Genomic DNA, 22507 nt, shown 5'->3' with positions numbered 1-22507 from the left:
TTGAAAATTTTGAAAATTCTAATTTTGAAAATTTGAATTTTGTGATTTTACAAAAAATCACAATGCATCGATGCACCGAAAAAACAACTGACGGATAAAAACTAGAACGGTTTAATTCAAAATTAAAATGAATATGAATTACCACGAATGAAAGCTACCTTCCTCTTTCCAACAATCCTTAATGCTTCAGTGTCATTTTAGCTTTAATGAGGAAAAAATTAAAATTTAAGTTCTTAATAGTACTGTTTCTTTAACCCCAAATAGGCTGCACCGGAATTTTATTTACAGCTTCAGTAATAGTGCTATGTCTTATACTCTATTCCCATAGAATACTCAAATGAATTCGAAGAAATACCAGCAATAGAGCCTTCTGGACTTCAAGTTACCTCGAATGGCACACTCACTTTCTCGCCGACAAGAAAAATTCATGCTGGCTCTTATCTATGTGAAGCTTCTAATGGCCTTGGTGCAGGGCTCAGCAAGATTGTGAAACTGGAAATTAATGGTAAGAAAACTGTCAAATAGTTTACTCTTCTTGAAAACTCTGCAACTGACATCGCTTACAACACAAATGGAATAGCGATATTGCCATGTCATATGAAGCAATCGATCAATCAATTTATCCAACCAATAATTTTATAACAAAAAACTTCAACATTTACTCCCCCGTAAGGCTCTATTGCCAGTAAAAAAACAGGGGAGAAATAAAAATAAACAAACAGTACAAAAAAAATCAATATAATGGATTTCAACCATTCAAAGACTCAACACATAAACACACACACAAAAACTACAATAATTAAAAGGCCCAAACTTTAATAGATCCTTAGAACCCCCCCCCAAAAAAAAAGACTATCCAATAAATTAAAGAAAATTCGATATATATATATATATATATATATATATATATATATATATATATATATATGTATATATATATATATATATATATATATATATATATATATATATATATATATATATATATATATATATATATATATATGTATATATATATATATATATATATATATATATATATATATATATATATATATATATATATGAAACCAAACAACAAGAAATAATAAACAAACTCAACACCCCTCACAACAAACATTTCTAACCCAGGCATATCGAATATATTAAAGAAAATTCCAAATAAATATATTTGAAACCAAGCAACAAAAAATATTAAGAAAACTTAACTCCCCTTGCAACGAACATTTTTAACCCAAAAAAGGCCACCTGTCCCCCTCCCCCATCAAATTTTTTTTTTATAAAAACATGAACATCAAGACATTAAAAATTTCTTTAAATTGCTTTGAAAATGTCTGACGGATTAGCAGCAACAAGGTTTGCTGCTAAATTGCATTTTCGCCAGCTGTTCATGTAAATTTTCAAAGAATTCTCGAATAGAGCTGGAGGGAGACCTGAACATAATGACCAAATATGCATCAAAAGTATTTTATCTGGCTTGTAGAACTAATGTTTTACACACCAGTTCATTATATTTGCTCAAATCATTACGGATTTCCACGTACAGATCTTCACGTACATAGAATGCAAGATCCCCGTGCTGACGTAGAACTCGTTTCCGTGTAAACAAAATATACCCACATCCATATCTTGGGCTTTAATTCAGCCATTTCCTTATTTGAATCTGTTACAGGTTCTACTACTGTAACAGATTTATAATCTGTTACAAATAACGGGTCAAAGAATGCATTGGACCTGTATAACTCGGAACTCGGGCTATGTATTTAAGGCTAGGATTTGAGAAAGAATGATCAAAACATAATTGGAACTGTATAACTTGGGCTACATATCTAAAGCCGGATTTTGAGGAAGAATGATCAAGACATAAAAGTGTTTGCGGTCAAAAATAATCACGCCGGTGGCGTGCCTCAGATATCTCACCGGCGGTGGTGCTAAGACATTTTTGGTGGTGCGCTACCACTGGTATTTTTGCCCCACCGGTGTTCCCTTATTAATGCGGCGTCTAGTCTTGTATCGATATTCTTCTTTTAGTTTTATTTCTTTTACACATATAGAGCAATGGTGCCTCAATTACATTTAGAAAATGAATAGTTTAATTTTTTTTAGAAATACTTTTTATTCTTTTACGTGAAGTTTTGCAAAAACGGAGCTAATCGGCTCTTTTATGCATTTAAAGATGTTGGGAATGAAGAAATATCATTGGAACTTTAGTGCATGGAACTATAATAATATTAGAAAATATAGTCGCAATGAATTCTAGAACTTTTGCTACTCTTCTTATTTTTCAATGTTACAATAGGAAAAGACAAATTACATTAAAAATATATTGCTTTCAGTTTAGCACGAATAACAATCGCGCTGTGATTGGAGTGCAAGAAGAAAATTTCCCACTTCATATGTTTAAGTCATTTCTGTTTGTTTTCCGTTTGTTATCCGTTTCTTTTAACTGTTTTATATTTCTTACGCTGTTTTAGCTCTTATAATATATGCTTTAGAAAATTTATAATTGGAGTACTGGTACAAGAAAGACAACTTCCTCGTTCAATTATATAGTAACTTTTGTTCGTTTTGAGTTTGAGTTGAATATTAGCTTAATTTTTTGTAACTTACAAGTTCATTATTGATTTCAATTTTGTCAAGTTGTTCCTTTTAACCTTTAGTTGATTATTAATTATAATTTTTTTTCTTACTCTGCTCAAGACATATTTTTGTTTTTTACTTGTGTTAAGGAGAACTTGTTTTTATTTATTTAATTCTAATGAAATGGTCCTTGTAATTCAGCAGACATTCTTAAGGAAATGGGACAAACAAATAAACTTTAGTGTAAAGAGCAAGGCATTGAGCAGGGGGCTACCTTTCACATACGGAATAATTCCTGTTCGTTTTGAGTTTTAATGTTGCTCCTTACTTTTAGTTAAAAAAAAATTATTTAATTTCTGATCGTTTTTCAAATAATGCTGGTAAATATGCCTCACCCGTACCTGAAATATTCTCCCACCCCATGTGAAACTTTTCCGTGGGAATTTCATCCAACTTAAAGTGTATCTCTCCCGTCAAATTCTCTCCAGACAGTTCCTTGTTTGCTCAACCCCCACCCATAAAATTTCTTGCGGACGGCTCAGCCTGGAAAATTCTCCTAAGATACTTTTATTTGAAAAAGACTTTATTTTCTAATTGGCTTCTCGATCATTCCAGAATGGAAACTTTCCCCTGGAAAACTCAGCTCTCCAAGTTTCCCTCCCCAAAGAAGATTCTTCCTATGGAAATTCATCCCCCACATGAATCACCTCCCCCCGAAAAAATGTCCGTATTCTTTGCTAATAAAAATACTATGCGGAAACAATGGGCGTTCCCGTAGCTTACAGGACTCTCCCCGTGGACTTTGGAGGGCCATGTTACTCCTAAATACATAGTTATTTCATTGTTAAACTATGCTGAGGGCACTAGAAACTTTTATTTCTGTTCGAATGAACTCCCTCCCGATCTTCTAGGATTCTTATTTTGATACGACTACCTTTGGAGGAAAAAAAACAAATAAAAACGCATTTGTGATCTATTTTCTGGCATAAATAGCGAAATTCCGCATTTTTGTATAAAGGAGCTAGACACTTCTATAGCAGGGTTCTCTAGCCCGATCAATTTGATGGTTTGATTAAGATTCATTAATCATTAATCAGATTCATTAATCAGATGGTGGTTTCATTAAGATTTCTAGAATCTTAGAGGGTGTTTCCCCCTACTTTAAAAATCAGGCAAATTTTCTCAGGCGCGTAACTTTTGATGGGTAACACTAAACACGATGAATCTTATGTATTTGGTATATAAATATATATTTCACCTTACTTTCGGTTTAATGGAGCTCTTTACTGTTCTTTGAAAAACCTATTTTGTGGAAAAAGATTTTTACGTTAATCAAACAGTTCGTGGTAACGAACTGTAGTAAGGAGCGACCCGGATCAATAGTAACCAAAACTCTAAAAAATGGAATTTTGATACCAATAGCTACATCAAAAGAATCGTATTTTAATGCTGATTTTAAATATATAAGTTCCATATTGTTTAGTCTTACCCATCAAAAGATACGACCCTGAGAAAATTGTCCTTATTTTAGAAAATAGGGGGAAACACCCCGTAAAAGTCATAGAATCTTAACGAAAATCACACCATCAGATTCAGCGTATCGGTCAACCCTAATGTAGAAGTTTCAAGCTCCTATCTACAAAAATGTGGAATTTGTATTTTTTGCCAGAAGGCAGATCCAAATGCGTGTTCGTTTGTTTGTTTGTCTTTTTGTTTTGTTTTTTTCCAGGGGTAATCGTATCAACCCAGTGATCCTAGAATGTTGCGAGAGGGCTCATTCTAACGGAAATGAAAAGTTCTAGTGCACTTTTTAAGTGACCAAAACATTGGAGGGCACCTAGGCCCCCTCCCACGCTAATTATTTTCCGAAAGTCAACGGATCAAATTCTGAGATAGCCATTTTATTCAGCGTAGTCAAAAATAGTCGAATATGTCTTTGGGACGACTTACTCCCCCACAGTCCCTGTGGGAGGGGCTACAAGTTACAAACTTTGACCAGTGCTTACATATAGTAATGGTTATTGGGAAGTGTACAGACGTTTTCAGGGGTTGTTTTAGTTGGGGGAGGGGTTGAGAGGAGGGAGAGCTTTTGGTGGAGCTTTCCATCGAGGAATTTGTCATGGGGGAAGAAAATTTCAATGAAGGGAGCGCAGGATTTTCTAGAATTATTTAAAAAAAAAACAATGAAAAAATAAATATGAAAAAATTCTTTCAACTGGAAGTAAGGAGCAGTATTAAAACTTAAAACGAACATAAATTATTATGCATATGAGGGGCACACCTCTCCTAATAGCTCGCTCTTTACGCTAAAGTATTTTTAGTAATTTCAACTATTCTTTCTGCGGCTTTTGTGATTCATCAGTCATTCTTATTGAATTGGGACAAAATTTAAGCTTTATTTTAAAGAGCGAGTTACTGACGATGGGGTGAACCCCTCATATATATATAATAAAAACATGAGAATACAAAAGTTCGTTACGTAAGCTAATGTATAAGTTACGTATATCTTTTGCTAATAAAAACATCCGTAAAAAATTAAAAGTTCTAGTTGCCTTTTTAAGTAACCAAAAAATCAGAGGGCAACTAGTCTTCCTCCCCCGCTCCTTTTTTTCTCAAAATCATTCGACCAAAACTATGAGAAAGCCATTTAGCCAAACAAAAAATATGCAAATTTCGTTTTAATTATTCCTCTGCGGAGAGCCAAAATCAAAACATGCATTGATTCAAAAACGTTCAGAAATTAAATTAAAAAAAAAAAAAGTTTTTTTTAACTGACAGTAAGGAGCGACATTAAAACTTAAAACGAACAGAAATTACTTCGTATATGAAAGGGGCTGCTTCCTCATCAACGCCCCGCTCTTTACGCAAAAGTTTTTTACTGTTTTAAAAAGAAGAGTTGAGAGAAAGAGTCAAGCTTTAGCGCAAAGAGCGGAGCGTTTATGAGGAAGCAGCCCCTTTCATATACGAAGTAATTTCTGTTCGTTTTAAGTTTTAATGTCACTCCTTACTTTCAGTTCAAAAAACTTGTGTTTTTTATTTAATTTTGTAAAGGACTGAAATTATTGAATGGAAGGTATTATCCTACCTGCGTCCCTGCTTATTTGGGTGGATTATAAAAAGAAATTAATTTATTCCTTTCGGTACTGTATCTAATTAGAAGAAAGTGAATAGTACTAATAACTATAATTAGAGAAATATAAAGAAGTATATTTTTTGTTAATGTAACTGAACCATCGTGTAGCTGAACCCCGAATAGCTGAACTCCTGTAACTGAACAACCGTACTATTGAAACTCTTTACAACTGCATCTCCGTGTAATTGTACCCCCGTGCGTGCAACTGAACCCTTTTTTAACTGTACCCTCGTGTAACTGGACTCATTTAACTGAACCATCGTGAAACTGAAACCCTGGTACAGCTCAGCCCCATTTAACTGAACCCCCGTGCACCTGAACCTTATGCAACTGAATCTCATGTAACTGAACCTCCGTGCAAATGACTCCTGGTGTATCTGAAACCTCGTGTATTTGAGCCCTTGTACTCGGTTTTTCAGTATTCTACAAATATGAGGCAATATCATGGAAAAAAACACAAGTTAGAATCTTTAAATATTCAACCTTGCTGAAATAATTTGTTTATTAAAGTTATGATACAAATGCCTTTCAAGATCATTCACAAGAACGTCGGCAATGAAGGGAGGGAATTAATGCCAGGTTTTTCTTCTCACTCAATTGGACTATCTGTCTTGGCTTTTTCTACAATTAGCCATGGCTTCATGCCCACAACTATTCCATTTGTTGTCAAAAAAAAATCGGATTTCGCAAAACATTAAAGCCAGATTTTTTCTCTTTTTTTCAGATGAACCTTTTAGACCTTTCGTGCCTGCTGTATAATTAAATAAAAAAAACTAGTTTTTTTAACTGAAAGTAAGGAGCGACATTAAAACTTAAAACGAACAGAAATTACTCCGTATATGAAATGGGTTGTCCCCTCCGCAGTCCCTCGCTCTTTACGCTAAAGCTTTTAATTATTTTAAAAAGTAGAATTGTGGCAAAGCGTCAAACTTTAGCGTAAAGAGCGAGGGACTGCGGAGGGGACAACCCAATTCATATACGGAGTAATTTCTGTTCGTTTTAAGTTTTAATGTCGCACCTTACTTTCAGTTAAGAAAACTAGTTTTTTTTATTTAATTTCTGAACGTTTTTGAATTAATGCATGTTTGATTTTGGCTCTCCGCACATAAATTATTGAAATGAAATTAGTATATTAATTTTTTTTGGCTAAATGGCTTTCTCTTAGTTTTAATCAGACGATTTTGAGAAATAAGGGGTGGAGAATGAGACCTAGCTGCCCTCCAATTTTCCGGTTACTTAAAAATGCTACTAGAACTTTTAATTTTCAACGAACGTTTTTATTAGTAAAAAATATACGTAACTTAAGAATTAACTTACGTAACAAACTTTTATATGCTTATATTTTTATTATGTGCACGAGGGGGTTTGTAACCTCGTTAATACCTCGCTCTTTACACTAAATCGTAAGTTTTGTCCCAATTCTTTAAGAATGACCCCTGAATCAAAAAGGCCGTAGAATAAATAGTTGAAATTACTATAAATATTTTAGCATAAAGAGGGAGGTATTAATCTCCTCCTAAATACCTCGCTCTTTATGATAAAGTATTGTTAGAACCCCTCATATGCGTAATAATCTCTTTTCGTTTTAAATTTCAATGCTATTCCTTACTTTCATTTGAAAAAACGTTTTCATGTTTATTTTTTCATTGTTTTTTTTTTTTATAGTAATGCTAGAAAATCCTGCGCCCTTTTCATTGAATTTTTCTTCCCCCATGACATATTCCTCAAAGGAAAGATCTTCCCACAAAGCCCTCTCCCATCAACCCCACCCCCAAACCAAAAAATCCCCATGAAAACGTCTGTACACTTCCCAATAACCATTGCTATATGTAAACACTGGTCAAAGTTTGTAACTTGCAGCCCCTCCCCCAGGGATTGTGGGGGAGTAAGTCATTCCCAAAGACATAGTTATCATGTTTTTCGACTATGCGGAACAAAATGGCTATCTTAAAATTTTAATCTGTTGACTTTTGGAGAAAAATCAGCGTGGGAGGGGGCCTATTTGCCCTCCAATTTTTTTATCACTTAAAAAGGGCACTAGAACTTTTCATTTTCGTAAGAATGAGCCCTCTTGCGACACTCTAAGACCACCTGGTCGATACTATGACCCCTGGGGGAAAAAACAACAAACAAACAAATAAACACGGACCCGTGATTTGTCTTCTGGCAAAAAATACGAAATTCCACATTTTTAGATAGGAGCTTGAAATTTTTGCTATAGAGTTCTCTGATATGCCGAATGCGATAGTGTGATTTTCGTTAAGATTCTATGACTTTTAGGGGATGTTTCCCCCTTTTTTCCAAAATAGGTCAAATTTTCTCAGGCTCGTAACTTTTGAGACTAAATTAATTGAAACTTATATATTTAGACTCAGCGTGAAAATTCGATTCTTTTGATGTATCTTTTAGCATCAGAATTACGTTTTTTAGAGTTCCGTTTACTATTGAGCCGGGTCGCCCCTTACTACAGTTCTTTACCACGAACTGTTTGAAAAGAAAATAATTCGGTATTTCGGGGCTTCTGACATTATTACTCCTTTGCGGAAGTTAGGCTCAAAATTTAAAAAGGATTATATTTTTTCTCTGGGCCCCTTCCACCTCTTAGTTCGTTTATTTTCCTGTTAGTTTTCACCTGTTTTCGCTTTATAGTTGTGTTATCTCTTAGCAGTTCTTTCGTTAGTTGAGTTATGGTTGTGGTATATATGTTTTATCGCTCGTGTAGTTGTGTTATTTTCAAATTATACTCCATAATAGAGAGGCTCCGAACACCCAGCATTGTATATTAAGCTCTGAATTTGACGTTTTTTTCTAACGTGACCAGGTTCGTCCTGCGCCCTTTTCATTGAATTTTTTCCCCCATTGCATATTTCTCCAAGGAAAGATCCTCCCACATAGCCCCCTCCCTCAACCCTACCCCCAAAACCAAAATAATCCCCCTGAAAACGTCAGTACACTTCCCAATAACCATTATTATATGTAAACACTGGTTGAAGTTTGTAACTTGCAGCCCCTGCCCCAGGGACTGTGGGGGAGTAAGTCATCTCCAAATACATAATTATTATGATTTTTGACTATGCTGAACAAAATGGCTATCTCAAAATTTTGATCCGTTGACTTTGGGAAAAAAATGAGCGTGGGAGGGGGCCTAGATGCCCTCCAATTTTTTTGGTCACTTAAAAAGGGCACTAGAACTTTTCATTTCCGTTAGAATGAGCCCTCTTGCGACATTCTAGGACCACTTGGTCGATACGATGACCCCTGGGAAAAAAAAACAAAAAAAAAAACAAACAAACAAACAAATAAACACGCACCCGTGATTTGTCTTCTGGCAAAAAATGCAAAATTCCACATTTTTGTAGATAGGAGCTTGAAACTTCTACAATAGGGTTCTCTTATACGCTGAATCTGACGGTGTCATTTTCGTTAAGATCCTACGACTTTTAGGGGGTGTTTCTTCCTATTTTCCTAAATAAGGCAAATTTTCTCAGGCTCGTAACTTTTGATGGCCTAGACTAAACTTGATGAAACTTGTATATTTAAAATCAGCATTAAAATGCGATTCTTTTGATGTAGCTATTGATATCAAAATTCAACTTTTTAGAGTTTTGGTTACTATTGAGCCGGATCGCTCCTTACTACAGTTCGTCACCACGAACTGTTTGATAAAGGAAATCTTTGAACTTTGAAAACTTAGATAACAAAATTTGGTCAGATGTCTTTAGAGGAGTTGCAGCTCAAAAGAACATGAGAGGGGGACTGGTTGCACTCTAAATTTTGTTCTCAAAATTCCCAAGAAACTTCTTTCATAATTTACTTAATATCCTCGCCTGCTCTTGACGTATTTCAGATACGTCTTCGTGTAAAGCTGGATGCACAATTTGTCTTTTGATTTAGTTAAAGAAATCTCTAAATATTTCCCCAACGGTGTGACGAGTGATACCATCAGTCGTTCTTTAGACATTCTCCTCGAGATTTCTTTAAAGTCTGACCTTAATACTCCAAGCCTTTGCGGATACCCAGTATCAAACTTGCCCTCTTTTCTTGATAAAAAATTTTATATGTTAAAAATATACAAAATGCATCACTTATAGCCATTGCATTAGGGGCTGGGTTATATTGATAATAGGAAACTTAGGCTGATGGGGGTCTTGTCAATCACAAATACTTTGTTTTTCAACCTTCCGATTAAATGGTCGAATTATACCGCTCCAAAATTTATGCAATCACCTCTTCCATATGAAATTCGTCTAAATTAGTTTAGGAAATAGGCCGGAAATAAGTTTACTTTTGTACCATTGGTAAATTCTAATAACCGAAACTTGAACATACCTGATTTTTCCACCAATGGAGAGTCTTATGGCAGTCATTTGGGGAGGTCTAAAACAAAGTGATAATAGGGAAATCATGCTTCCCCCACGCCCCTTTTCTATGATCTCCCCCATAAGACGTCTGATTGAAATTTCAAGATAACCCTTTTGTTCAACATAACTAACAATTCAATAACTATGCCTCTGGGAATGTCTAGACCCCAGACGACCCTTTGGTAAGGGCTGTAGTTTTTACAATTTGCCGATTGTTTAAATATGTGATTAGTAATTTGGAAAGAGAAGAGTATAAGTTTGATTTTTGGCTTCAAAAACCGGTTTGGGTATTAAGGTGAAGCTCTTAAGGAATCGTAAGGGGAGTATCAAGCTAAACCAAAAGACACTATGTTCTTGTAGCCTGTAAAAAGGACATACTAGCAATATCCCGGAATTGTCTAGGATATTAAGTCGAAACTTACAGAATACGATGAGTAGAATGTTCAACCGACCGAGAGGGAAAATGCGCATGTTACTACCACTTCTGTTACTACTACTAATACTGCTGCTACTGCATCTACTATCATGACTACTACTGCTACCACTAAATTTAGGTGTATTACATATATGTAGATTAGCCAAAAGGCACTATGGACACACTTCTCATGTTACTAGTTACTACAGCTACTACTACTACTGCAACGAAGACCGACATTTTCTGTGGACCTTTTCTACCTTTGAAAGGGACAATTATAGATTGACTATTTTCTCTCAATTTATTGGTATACCATACAAGATGTTACTATTTTGCCGTCTAGTTGGATATTTTATATCTTTGGCAATTTCATCCATGGCCTCTTCTTCAAACCTCGTTAATTCATATTTTAATGCTTTCTCCACTTTCTTTATATTTCTTTCTTTTTCGTTTGATCTATTACTTACATAATTCTTGCATATGCCCTTTCTCCTTTCTATTAAACATAAAGTATTTTCGCTAATATTCCTAGCTGTGTTTATAATTCTCTTCCCTAAGAAACCATCGGTGACTTCACAAACTTTTTTTCCGAAAATTTTGTGACTTTAAAAATAAAACAATTACGACAAAGTTGAACATTGTAAAGATTCTAACTTGTTTTTTACTCCTTGATATTGTCTCATACTTATAGAATACTGAAAAATTGAGTATGAATGTTCAATTACACGGGGTTCAGTTAATTGGGGTCGAGTTGCATGGGGGCTCATTTGCACAGGTGTTCAGTTAAATGGGGTTCAATTGCACGAAGGTTCAGTGACAATAGGGTTCAGTTGCACGAGAATTCAGTTGCATATGGGTTCAGTTGTACGAAGATTCAGTTACAAGGGTTCAGTTTCTTGGGGTTCAGTTACACGGGGGCTCAATTACAATGGAACCCCAAAAATGTTTGCCTGTGCTTCTTCAATCGGGTCAGTTTTTTTCAAACTAGTGTCATCCCTTCTCATGGTTGCAGCGTTAGCTGAAGAGGGTTTGAACATCATACCTTACTGTTTCTACACACTGACTCTGCTTGTTAGATGATTTTGCTGTAAAAATACTGATGTCTATTTAGGGCAAACCTAATCCAAGTTGTTAACCGTCAGTTTTTTGTTATTTTTTACCGTTTCCACTGTATTTTTTACCGTCTAGAAATTTGAACATCTGTGTATTTCTGTAATGTTGTTTACTTTTTGATAATTCTTTAAGAAATAAAATATATTTTAACTAAATTAGCACCAGCAACAGTGACCGTGTCATCCGAAGTTGTTCAAGTTCCGCTTGGAAGGTCAGCAACCCTCACTTGCTCAGTCTCAGGAGATTCACCTTTAGAAATAAACTGGAAAACGGAGAACTTTATAATTCATTATACTGGACAAAGGTAACACTTGCTATTTAGATTCCGCAGCTTTGTAATAGGTTTTAATTGAACTCAAATGGAAAATATTATCTTTTACAAAGAGGAATCTAAGAGAAAATTTATTTGAACGGACCCTCCTTTGACCAGTTAACATCGTCACATGTTTTGATCGGATTATTACACAGCAAGCTATGACTACAGATATGTCAATTTTATTGTTGCATTGCAAATTGACTGAGATCAAAAGCTTTTTTCATTCAATAAAATCCTGAAATGCTATTCTCATTATTGATTATATTCTTATATTGATTAACGATCTGGCTCGGCTGGCAGACTTTCTTACGATTTTACTGCATTGACTAATAAATTGATTCGCTTGTATTTAACGACTGCTAGTGAAACCCCTCTAATTAATCAACAACAAAAAATTCAGAACCGTGTTCAAGAAAAATATATAATGCAATTTATATTTGTAACATACAGTATACGACTTATTTCGTCATCTTGTACGATGACGTACAAGATGACGAAAAAATTGTCTCTCCAAAAATTGTCGCCTATGGACATTTTTTCTGGCCAAAACAATACCTGTGTACCAGTTTTCGAGTTTTTATAATATATATATATATATATATATATATATATATATATATATGTATATATATATATATATATATATATATATATATATATATATATATATATATATCTATAGCCCCCATTGAACCAACTGATGGAAATACTAGTGACTCAGATGAATTTTACTTACAGTTACAGGAGCAAATAGACAGGGTACCAGGTAGAAATATGGTGTTTTTGCTAGGAGATTTTAATGCCCAGGTTGGTAGAAATAGGGATAGATGGTATCCTAGCCTAGGTAATTTTGGTGTAGGAAAAGAAAACAGTAATGGCTATAGGCTTTTGCAATTTTGTAGGTATAACAACCTAGTTATAACCAATACGGTGTTTGGTCACAAAATGGCCCATAAGTTGACATGGTATTCACGTGATGGTAAGACAGCAAACCTTATTGATTATGTTATTGTAAACAGAAGACTAGCAGGATCAATACAAGATACTAGGGTGTATAGGAGTGCCGTTATTGATGTTAAAAGTAAAGATCACCATCTAGTAGTGTCTAAGGTTAATTTAAAGCTGAAATTTCGGAAGAGTAACTCCCTCCCGGAAAGTTATGATGTTGGTAGACTTCAGGATGAAAATTTGAGAAAAAAATTCCAGGAACAGTTGAGTACTAAACTTGAGGGTTTAAAATTTGACAATGCGGAAGATGGATGGAATAATTTCAGAAAAACAATTTGTGAAGTTGCTGATGGTGTCCTAGGGAAGAGTGCTAAGACAGCAACTAGGAATATTAGTGAAAAAGCTTTAGGTTTAATAGAGAGTAGAAGGGGTTTGTATAAGAATTATCTGAGCGATAGGTCGTATGAAAACAAAAGGAATGTAAAGAAAGTGGAGAAAGCATTAAAATATGAACTAAGGAGATGTGAAATGGAGGCGATGGATAAAATTGCTGAGGATCTGGAAGATGCGGCTAGACGGCATAATAGTAAAATATTATACTGGCATGTTAATAAATTGAAAGGGAGTAGCCGATCCGGACTAGTCCCAGTTAAAGATAGAAATGGGGTCACAATTAGTGATAAGGAAAAAGTTAAAGAAAGATGGGTGGAACATTTTGAAAATGTGCTAAACCGAGATACAGTTGCAGGAAAAGATATAGATGAAAATGAAAAAGTTTGTGATACCTTGGATGTGAAGGAAGATTTGTTTAGTGAGGAAGAATTAGCGACAGTACTAGAAGGATTAAAAAATAATAAGGCCCCAGGTGCTGATAGTATGATTAATGAGTTCCTTAAATATGGTGGCTCTGAGGTTAGGAATAAGCTACTGAAGATTATGAACATGATTTTTGAAAAAGGGGAAGTACCCAATGATTTTAGGAAAACCTTAATTAAACCACTGTATAAGAAAGGTGACAAGAGTGAATGTCGGAATTATCGAGGCATTAGTCTGGACTCTGTAGGTAGCATATTACTGAGTAATATGATACTTTTTAGACTGAGACATGCGGTAGACAAAGTTTTAAGGGAAGAACAATACGGTTTTAGAAAAGGTAGAGGATGTGTCGACCATGTTTTCACTCTTAGGTTAATAATTGAGAAGTCCCTTCGTTGTCAAACACCTTTGGTCCTTAGTTTTATCGATTATGAGCAAGCTTTCGATTCTGTTGATAGAACAGCGTTAACAAAGGTCTTATCGTTATATGGTATACCAGAAAAATACATTAAAGTGATTTGCGCTATGTACGAGAATAATACTGCTGCGGTTAAGGTAGGAAATGAGGTTAGCAACTGGTTTTGTATTAAATCAGGAGTTAAGCAGGGTTGTGTTCTATCCCCCTTTATATGGATCATTTTGATGGACTTCGTCTTAAGGAGCACAGGAAAGGCAATTGGAGACCATGGAATCAAATGGGGAGGAAGAACGCTCCTGGACTTAGATTATGCTGATGATTTAAGCATATTAGATGAAAGTGTGATTAAAATGAATGAATTTTTAGAGGTTTTACGAGTTCAGGGTGCTAAAATAGGCTTGAAAATTAATGTTAAGAAGACTAAGTCACTAAGGTTAGGAATAAGTGAAGATGAACAGGTGACCTTAGGTAACGAAAAGATTGATCAGGTTGGGAGCTTCAGTTACCTTGGTAGTATTATTAGTAAAGATGGTGGGAGCAGTGAAGATGTTAAAAGTAGAATAGCTAAAGCTCAGGGTGTTTTTTCACAGTTAAAAAAAGTTTGGAAGAATAGAAAGATAAGCCTACAAACCAAGATTAGAATATTGGAAGCTACAGTGATGACAGTAGTCAAATATGGCTCTGAAGCATGGACACTCCGAAAAGCAGATGAAAATTTACTAGATGTTTTCCAGAGAAATTGCCTACGGATTGTTCTGGGTACCCGGCTGACTGACCGTATTTCAAACAGTAGGTTGTACGAAAAGTGTGGTTCAATCCCGCTTTCTGGGGCTATAATGAAAGAAAGGTTGAGATGGCTAGGCCACGTTCTACGGATGAAGGATGACAGATTACCGAAGATTGTCCTTTTTGGCCAACCGTCTGGGGCTACACGGAAAGCAGGTCGTCCTTGTCTGGGTTGGGAGGATGTCATAAATAAGGATTTAAAGGAAATGGGAACTTCCTGGGAGGGTGTAAAGAGGGAGGCTTTAAATAGATTAGGTTGGAGGAGGAGCGTGCGTAGCTGTGTTGGCCTCAGGCGGCTTGGTGCTGCAGTGAGTTATTAGTAGTAGTAGTAGTAGTATATAAAAATAAGTTGTCTGTGTGTGGATCTGTGGATGGATCAGGTGACGTCATGTTTGTCCGCATATGACGTCTCAATTATTTCACACTAATACAAAAGAAGAAAAAAACTAAAAAAGGTAAAAACTACAAAAAAAAACTAAAAAGAAAAAAAAACTAAAAAAGCTAAAAAACTAAAAAAAACTAAAAAAAGGTAAAAATCTAATAACTAAAAAAAAACTGAAAAAAATAAAAAAAGGCAAAAACTACAAAAAAAATAAAAACTAATAAAAAAACTAAAAAAGCTAAAAAACTAAAAAAACTAAAAAAAAACTAAAAAAAGGTAAAAAACTAAAAAAAACTAAAAACTAAAAGAGAAAAAAACTAAAAAAAGGGAAAAAACTGAAAAATAAAAGAGAAAAAGAAAACTAAAAAAATATGAATAAATATATATAAAAATAAGTTGTTTGTGGGTTATGTCTGTCTGTCTGTCTTTCGAGTGACGTCGTGTTTGTCCGCATATGACGTCTGAATTATTTCACACTAATACAAAAGAAGAAAAAAAACTAAAAAAGGTAAAAACTACAAAAAAAACTAAAAAGAAAAAAAAAACTAAAAGAGCTAAAAAACTAAAAAAAACTAAAAAAAGGTAAAAAACTAAAAACTAAAAAAAACTGAAAAAACTAAAAAAAGGCAAAAACTAAAAAAAAACTAAAAACTAACAAAAAAACTAAAAAAGCTAAAAAACTAAAAAAACTAAAAAAACTAAAAAAAGGTAAAAAACAAAAAAAAAACTAAAAACTAAAAAAGAAAAAACTAAAAAAAAGGAAAAAACTGAAAAATAAGAGAAAAAGAAAACTAAAAAATATTAATAAATATAAAAAATATAAATATAAATATAATATAAATTAGCAATCAACAAAGCACCGAGACACAAATGACGACCGGGACACAGGGAGTATAAATGACGACCAGGACATAAGTAAAAAAAAAACTAAAAAAACTAAAAAAATGGTAAAAACTACAAAAAAACTAAAAACTAATAAAAAAACTAAAAAATCTAAAAATCTAAATAAACTAAAAAAGAAAAAAAAGAAAAAAGGAAAAAAATAAAGGAGAAAAACAAAACTAAAAAACGAATGTATATACAGACCGGGACACCGGGATACAAATGACGACCGGGACACAGGGAATATAAATGACGACCGGGACACAGGGACACAACTACAATGGGGACGCCGGGGGGCACAGGGGGATATAAATGACGACCGGGACACCGGGACACAAGGAATATAAATGACGCCCGGGACACTCAAAGAGAAATCACAGACTGGAACACCGGGACACAAATGACGACCGGGACACAGGGAATATAAATGACGACCGGGACACAGGGACATAACTACAAAGGGGACGCCGGGGTGCACAGGGGGATATATAAATGACGATGGCGACTCAGGGAATGGTCGATTAGCAATCACCATCAACAAAGCTCAAGGGCAATCATTAGAATCATGAGGTATAGATCTGAATACGGATTGTTTTCCCATGGACCATTATATGTTGCATGTTCAAGAGTCGGTAAACCTGACAATCAATTTATATGCACAGACAATGGGACAGCAAAGAATGTTGTATATTCGCAAGTTTTACGTAGTTAAAAACATATATATATATATATATATATATATATATATATATATATATATATATATATATATATATATATATATATATATATATATATATATATATCTATATTCACAGGTGGGACATAGGGACACAACTACAATGGCGCGTAACTAATATGGCGCGTAACGACTTACGCGCGCGGGGGGGCTTGGGGGGGCGCGAAGCGCCCCCACCAACTAGGTGTTGGGGTGGCGCGAAGCGCCACCCCAACAGCTAGTATATATATATATATATATATATATATATATATATATATATATATATATATATATATATATATATATATATATATATATATATATATATATATATATATATATATCTATATTCACAGGTGGGACATAGGGACACAACTACAATGGCGCGTAACTAATATGGCGCGTAACGACTTACGCGTGCGGGGGAGCTTGGGGGGGGGGCGAAGCGCCCCCACCAACTAGGTGTTGGGGTGGCGCTTCAATGATACCTAATGATAAGCTCTACTGCTTGCAAAGTCAAATGTATCTTAAAATACTTTTCGGATTCCTCTGTGATTCTTACAGAAAAAAAAAAAACAACAGCGAAGAAACATAACCAAATAAATGGGTTAGATCCTTGGGATAATGTGCTTACTTTTATATATTTTTTATACATTTAAGAATGCATTGCTCACGTACATATATTTAATGTTCAACTGGTTGAAAGACCAATACTTTTTTCGATACATTTAAGAATATCTTAGTTATATGCATTTAATTTTCAACTGGCTGCAAAGTCCACATAATAATTTGAATTTCTTTCTTGGATTACTGAGCAAAGTGTTGCTCCCACAACACTCGTTTTAGTGAAGCCGACAAAGTTTTGTCGGCTCACTCAATTTGCACTTTGCACCTCACTTTGCACCTCACTCCGTCTAAACTACGAAAACTTAGGTTTGGTTTTAACGTTGCACTATACTTTCGAACATAACATCATTTTTTAGTTGAATCTTTTTACTTTTATTTTGTTTATAAAAAGAATACTATAGAAAGAACAAGGATTTGCTTAAACACAAAAGCAAAAATGCAAACGCACTAAAACAGGAACTGCCATCTCCTGACCGTCTCTTCTGAATATTAAATAAAAAATAACAAGTTTTTTCAACTGAAAGTAAGGAGCGACATTAAAACTTAAAACGAACAGAAATTACTTCGCATATGAAAGGGGCTGCTTCCTCATCAACGCCCCGCTCTTTACGCTAAAGTTTGAATCTTTCTCTCAACTCTTCTTTTTAAAACAGTAAAAACTTTAGCGCAAAGAGCGGGGTGTTGATGAGGAAGCAGCCCCTTTCATATACGAAGTAATTTCTGTTCGTTTTAAGTTTTAATGTCGCTCCTTACTTTCAGTTGAAAAAACTTGTTATTTTTATTTAATTTCTGAGCGTTTTTGAATCAATGCATGTTTTGATTTTGGCTCTCCGTCGAGAAATAATTAAAACGAAATTTGCATTTTTTTTATTTTTTTTTTTTTGCTAAATGGCTTTCTCATAATTTTGATCGAATGATTTTGAGAAAAAAAAGAGCGGGGAGGAAGCCTAGTTGCCCTCCAATTTTTTGGTTAATAAAAAAGGCAACAAGAACATTTAATTTTTGACGAATCTTTGTATTAGTAAAAGAAATACGTAACTTATAAACTAGCTTACGTAAAGAATTTTTTATTCTCATGTTTTTATTACACACATGAGAGGGTTCGCCCCCTCGTCAGTACCTCTCTCTTTACACTAAATCTTAAATTTTCGCCCAATTCATTAAGAATGACCCCTGAATCACAAAAGCCGTAGAATAAATAGTTGACATTACTAAAAATACTTTAGTGTAAAGAGCGAGGTATTAGGAGGAGGTGAGTCCCTCATTTTGGTAATAATTTCTGTTCTTTTTCAGTTTTAATGCTGCTCCTTACTTCCAGCTGAAAAAACTTTTTCACTATTATTTTTTCATTTTTTTTTTTAAATAATGCTAGTAAATCCTGCGCTCCCTTCATGGAAATTTTCTTCCCCCATGACAAATTCCTCAATGGAAGTTCCCCAAGTATATCCCCCTCTTTTCAACCCCTCCCCCCAACCGAAAAATCCTCCTGAAAACACCTGTACACTTCCCAATAACCATTACTATATGTAAGCACTGGTCAAAGTTTGTAACTTGTAGCCCCTCCCACGGGGACTGTGGAGGAGTAAGTCGTCCCCAAAGACATAGTTATAAGGTTTCTCGACTACGATGAATAAAATGGCAATCTCAGAATTTTGATCCGTTGACTTTGGGAAAATAATTAGCGAGGGAAGGTGCCCTCCAATTTTTTTGGTGACTTAAAAAGGGCATTAGAACTTTTCATTTCCGTTAGAATGAGCCCTCTCGCAACATTCTAGGACAACTGGGTCGATACGATCACCCCTGGGAAAAAGAAAAGAAAAAAAACAAACAAATAAATAAACACGCATCCGTGATCTGCCTTCTGGCAAAAAATCCAACAATTCCACATTTTTGTAGATAGGAGCTTGAAACTTCTACAGTAGGGTTCTCTGATACGCTGAATCTGATGGTGTAATTTTCGTCAAGATTCTATGACTTTTAGGGGGTGTTTACCCCCTTTTTTCTAAAATAACACAAATTTTCTCAGGCTCGTAACTTTTGGTGCGTAAGACTAAACTTGATGAAATTTATATATTTAAAATCAGCATTAAAATGCAATTCTTTTGATGTAGCTATTGGTATCAAAATTCCATTTTTTAGAGTTTTGGTTTCTATTGAGCCGGGTCGCTCCTTACTACAGTTCGTTACCACGAACTGTTTGACTAAATATGAATATACTCTTTCAAATGAGGTACAGTTAGAAGCTGCTTCAGATCATTTTCACATTGATCTGAAGCCCCTTGATTATTTGTAGAAAGTTAATTGAAGCCTTTCTTGTTAGGTTTTCAGACATGTTGATTTTGCTCGTGTCAACAAACAGTAAATAAGGGGCGACTTGGGCCTATAGTAACCAAAATTCTATAAACGAAGTTGTGATAAAAATGTATACATCCAAGGAATTTAATTTTTATTGCAAATATATAAATTTTCAGTTTTCAATTATAAATATAACCACGATTCAAATAAACGAAGTTGTGATAAAATTGTATATATCCAAGGAATTTAATTTTTATTGCAAATATATAAATATTCAGTTTTCAATTATCAATATATCAATTTTTAATTTTCGATTAGCTTACTCGAAGTTATGACCTAGATGCTTTGCCTGACTCTTGAAAAAGGAGGATAACACCCTTAAGGAGACAAATAATATTGATGAATATTAGGCTATACAATAAAATTTAACACATCTGAAAACTCTACTGCAGAGGTTTTAAGCTGCTATGTACGAAAACGAGGAATATTGTTTTTTTTAAAAGAAATATTACCGATGTGTTTGTTTCTTGTTTTTCTAGGGGTCATCATGTCGAACCAATAATCTTAGGAAATCAAGAGACGGCTCATTGAAACGGAAACTAAAAGTTCTAATGCCTTTTTTAAGTAGTCAAAAGGACTGTGCCGCAGCAAAGTGGCACTTTCTGCCATTTTGTTTCACCAAGCTAAAATTTTAGCCAAAAGACGGAAAAGTGACAATCAATTCAAAAAATTGGGGTTGCCAATCACTTTCAAACTAATAAAAAACTATATGTTAAACATCCAATTTTAAATGGCAGCAATGCCCTATGATCGCGCACTCGTTCCTGAAAAGTAAAGTAGACGATGTCAAATAGGTTCATACTAACATTCATTTTAAACTTTTATTTAAATAAATTCAACCTTTTGGTGTTTGAAAAAATATGTTCATTGTTTAAGTGGGAGCAGGGGGAGGAATAGATGCCAAACGATGAGAAATTTAGGTATCTCCGCACCTGGTGCATAGAGGTAACTAGCAACCTAGTAAGAGACGATCACGTCCGATATAAAAAATAAATAGCCAATAACTCGCTAAAACTAGAATCAGATCAAAAGACGAATTATACTGTTAGAACACATTGTCCAATACCACTATATATGAAATTAACTCTCCCTTGGCTTGAAAAACAAGGAAAATATAGTGGTTTAAAAATCAAGAAAAGTGGCTGAAACCACGATACTCTCCGTCGACAATGGGTTTGCTTTTTTCTTTCCGTTTTTTTTTCCAGTGCAGCTGGCGGGACACTAGAAATCATAGAGAGCTGTTTAATGGCTCATTTGAAAGGAAACTGAAAAAGTATTTATAAGGTCTGAGCAATAATTTTAATTTTTTAATCCGAACCAGAAAAATGCCTGAAAATTTTTAATTATTTTTTTTTCGTTATGTTGTAACTACTTGAAATTTTCATCTATCAGTTCAAAGTTATAAATGTTTCTTAGAACCAAACATTTTTGGCTTAACTACTAAAGTGCGCATCTATATAATACTGTGCTATTTTTGCATTTGAAAAAAGGCAGTTTCAAATAAAATTTATTTATTTTATTTCTCAGTTCGGAATCGCTAAAGTTATTATGTGAACTGAAAACATATTTACGGTATCAGAGCAATAATGTTAAGGGTTCAATTCAAACTAGAAAAATGCCTAAAAATTTTTCAATTCGTTTAATTTTTGGTTAGTAAAATATAATCAACACTTCATTTTATGGATAGAATTGAGATGGTCCCAAGACAATTTATTCAAAAGACATATATAAGAACTAACTCTAGCCCATAGTAACTAAATGAAAGTAAGGAGCAACATTAAAGGTTAAAAGGAACAGATACTTAACCGTATATCAGGGATGTTTTCCCCTCTTCGATCCCTCACTCCTTAGAGAAAAGCTCAATTTTTTGTCCTAATTTTTGTGAACGGCTGTTCAAACATACGAGCGGTTGAATTGGAATTAAAGGTATTTTTAAAGCACAATAAAGTTTTAGAGTAAAGAATGATGGATTGAGAAAAGGGTAGCCCTGCTCATACACGGAATAATTTCTGTTTGTTTTAATGTTTAATGTTGCTCATTACTTGCAGTTGAAAAAATAGGAAAAATGCCATCCTTTACTTTTTTTCTCTCTTTTTTGTGAAGAACTGATTGGGGTCCATTTAATCTATTTAATTTATTTTATGTATTTTTTCTCTTCTATTAGTTTTTCTTGTTGAGTGATGCAACAATAGTTCTTATCCTGCTATTTCGCTTGGAATTAATGTTTAAATTACTCATGTATCTGCCCCCTCCTTTACAGGCCACGGATTATTTTTGGAGATTGGTATCATGTATATATTATATTTCTATTTCATTACGAATAAATCGTATGATATAATGATTTAATTTTGAGGTATTGGCTAGGCCAATCTTCAGACAGTACCAAAATATACCTCTTTACTGATATTGTTTGAAATAAAAAAAAATGTCAAATACTACTTAAAATAAGAGCTTTGGAGAGGAGAATGCTCACTTGTTGTCATAATTGTCTTTTGTCTAGTTCTGAACATCAAAAGCATAAACAACGTGTTTCAACTACGAAAGAACAATTTTTTTAAGTCTTCTTATGCTTAACATGTTGATTTGAAGTATAATATTTATAGCTTTTCATTTTGTCATTATTAGAGTTTGCTTCATCTACCATCGTTTTCTTT

General features: G+C 34.2%; 1 protein-coding gene across 3 annotated transcripts in view; it reads left to right on the top strand.

Annotated features, from left to right (window-relative positions):
* Nucleotides 1-22507, top strand: part of LOC136038001 (cell adhesion molecule Dscam2-like) — a 142007-nt gene that overhangs the window by 44078 nt on the left and 75422 nt on the right. For all 3 annotated transcript variants that reach the window (XM_065720916.1, XM_065720915.1, XM_065720914.1), the window contains 2 exons: nucleotides 329-505; nucleotides 11762-11906. In XM_065720916.1, coding sequence (XP_065576988.1) covers nucleotides 329-505; nucleotides 11762-11906 — 322 coding nt within the window. The remainder of the gene's footprint in view (nucleotides 1-328; nucleotides 506-11761; nucleotides 11907-22507) is intronic.

This window comes from Artemia franciscana, chromosome 17 (assembly GCF_032884065.1).
Source record: "Artemia franciscana chromosome 17, ASM3288406v1, whole genome shotgun sequence".
Classification (NCBI taxonomy): Eukaryota; Metazoa; Arthropoda; class Branchiopoda; order Anostraca; family Artemiidae; genus Artemia; species Artemia franciscana.
The sequence above is the reverse complement of the archived record's forward strand: the minus strand, read 5'-3'. Positions and strand labels throughout refer to the sequence as shown.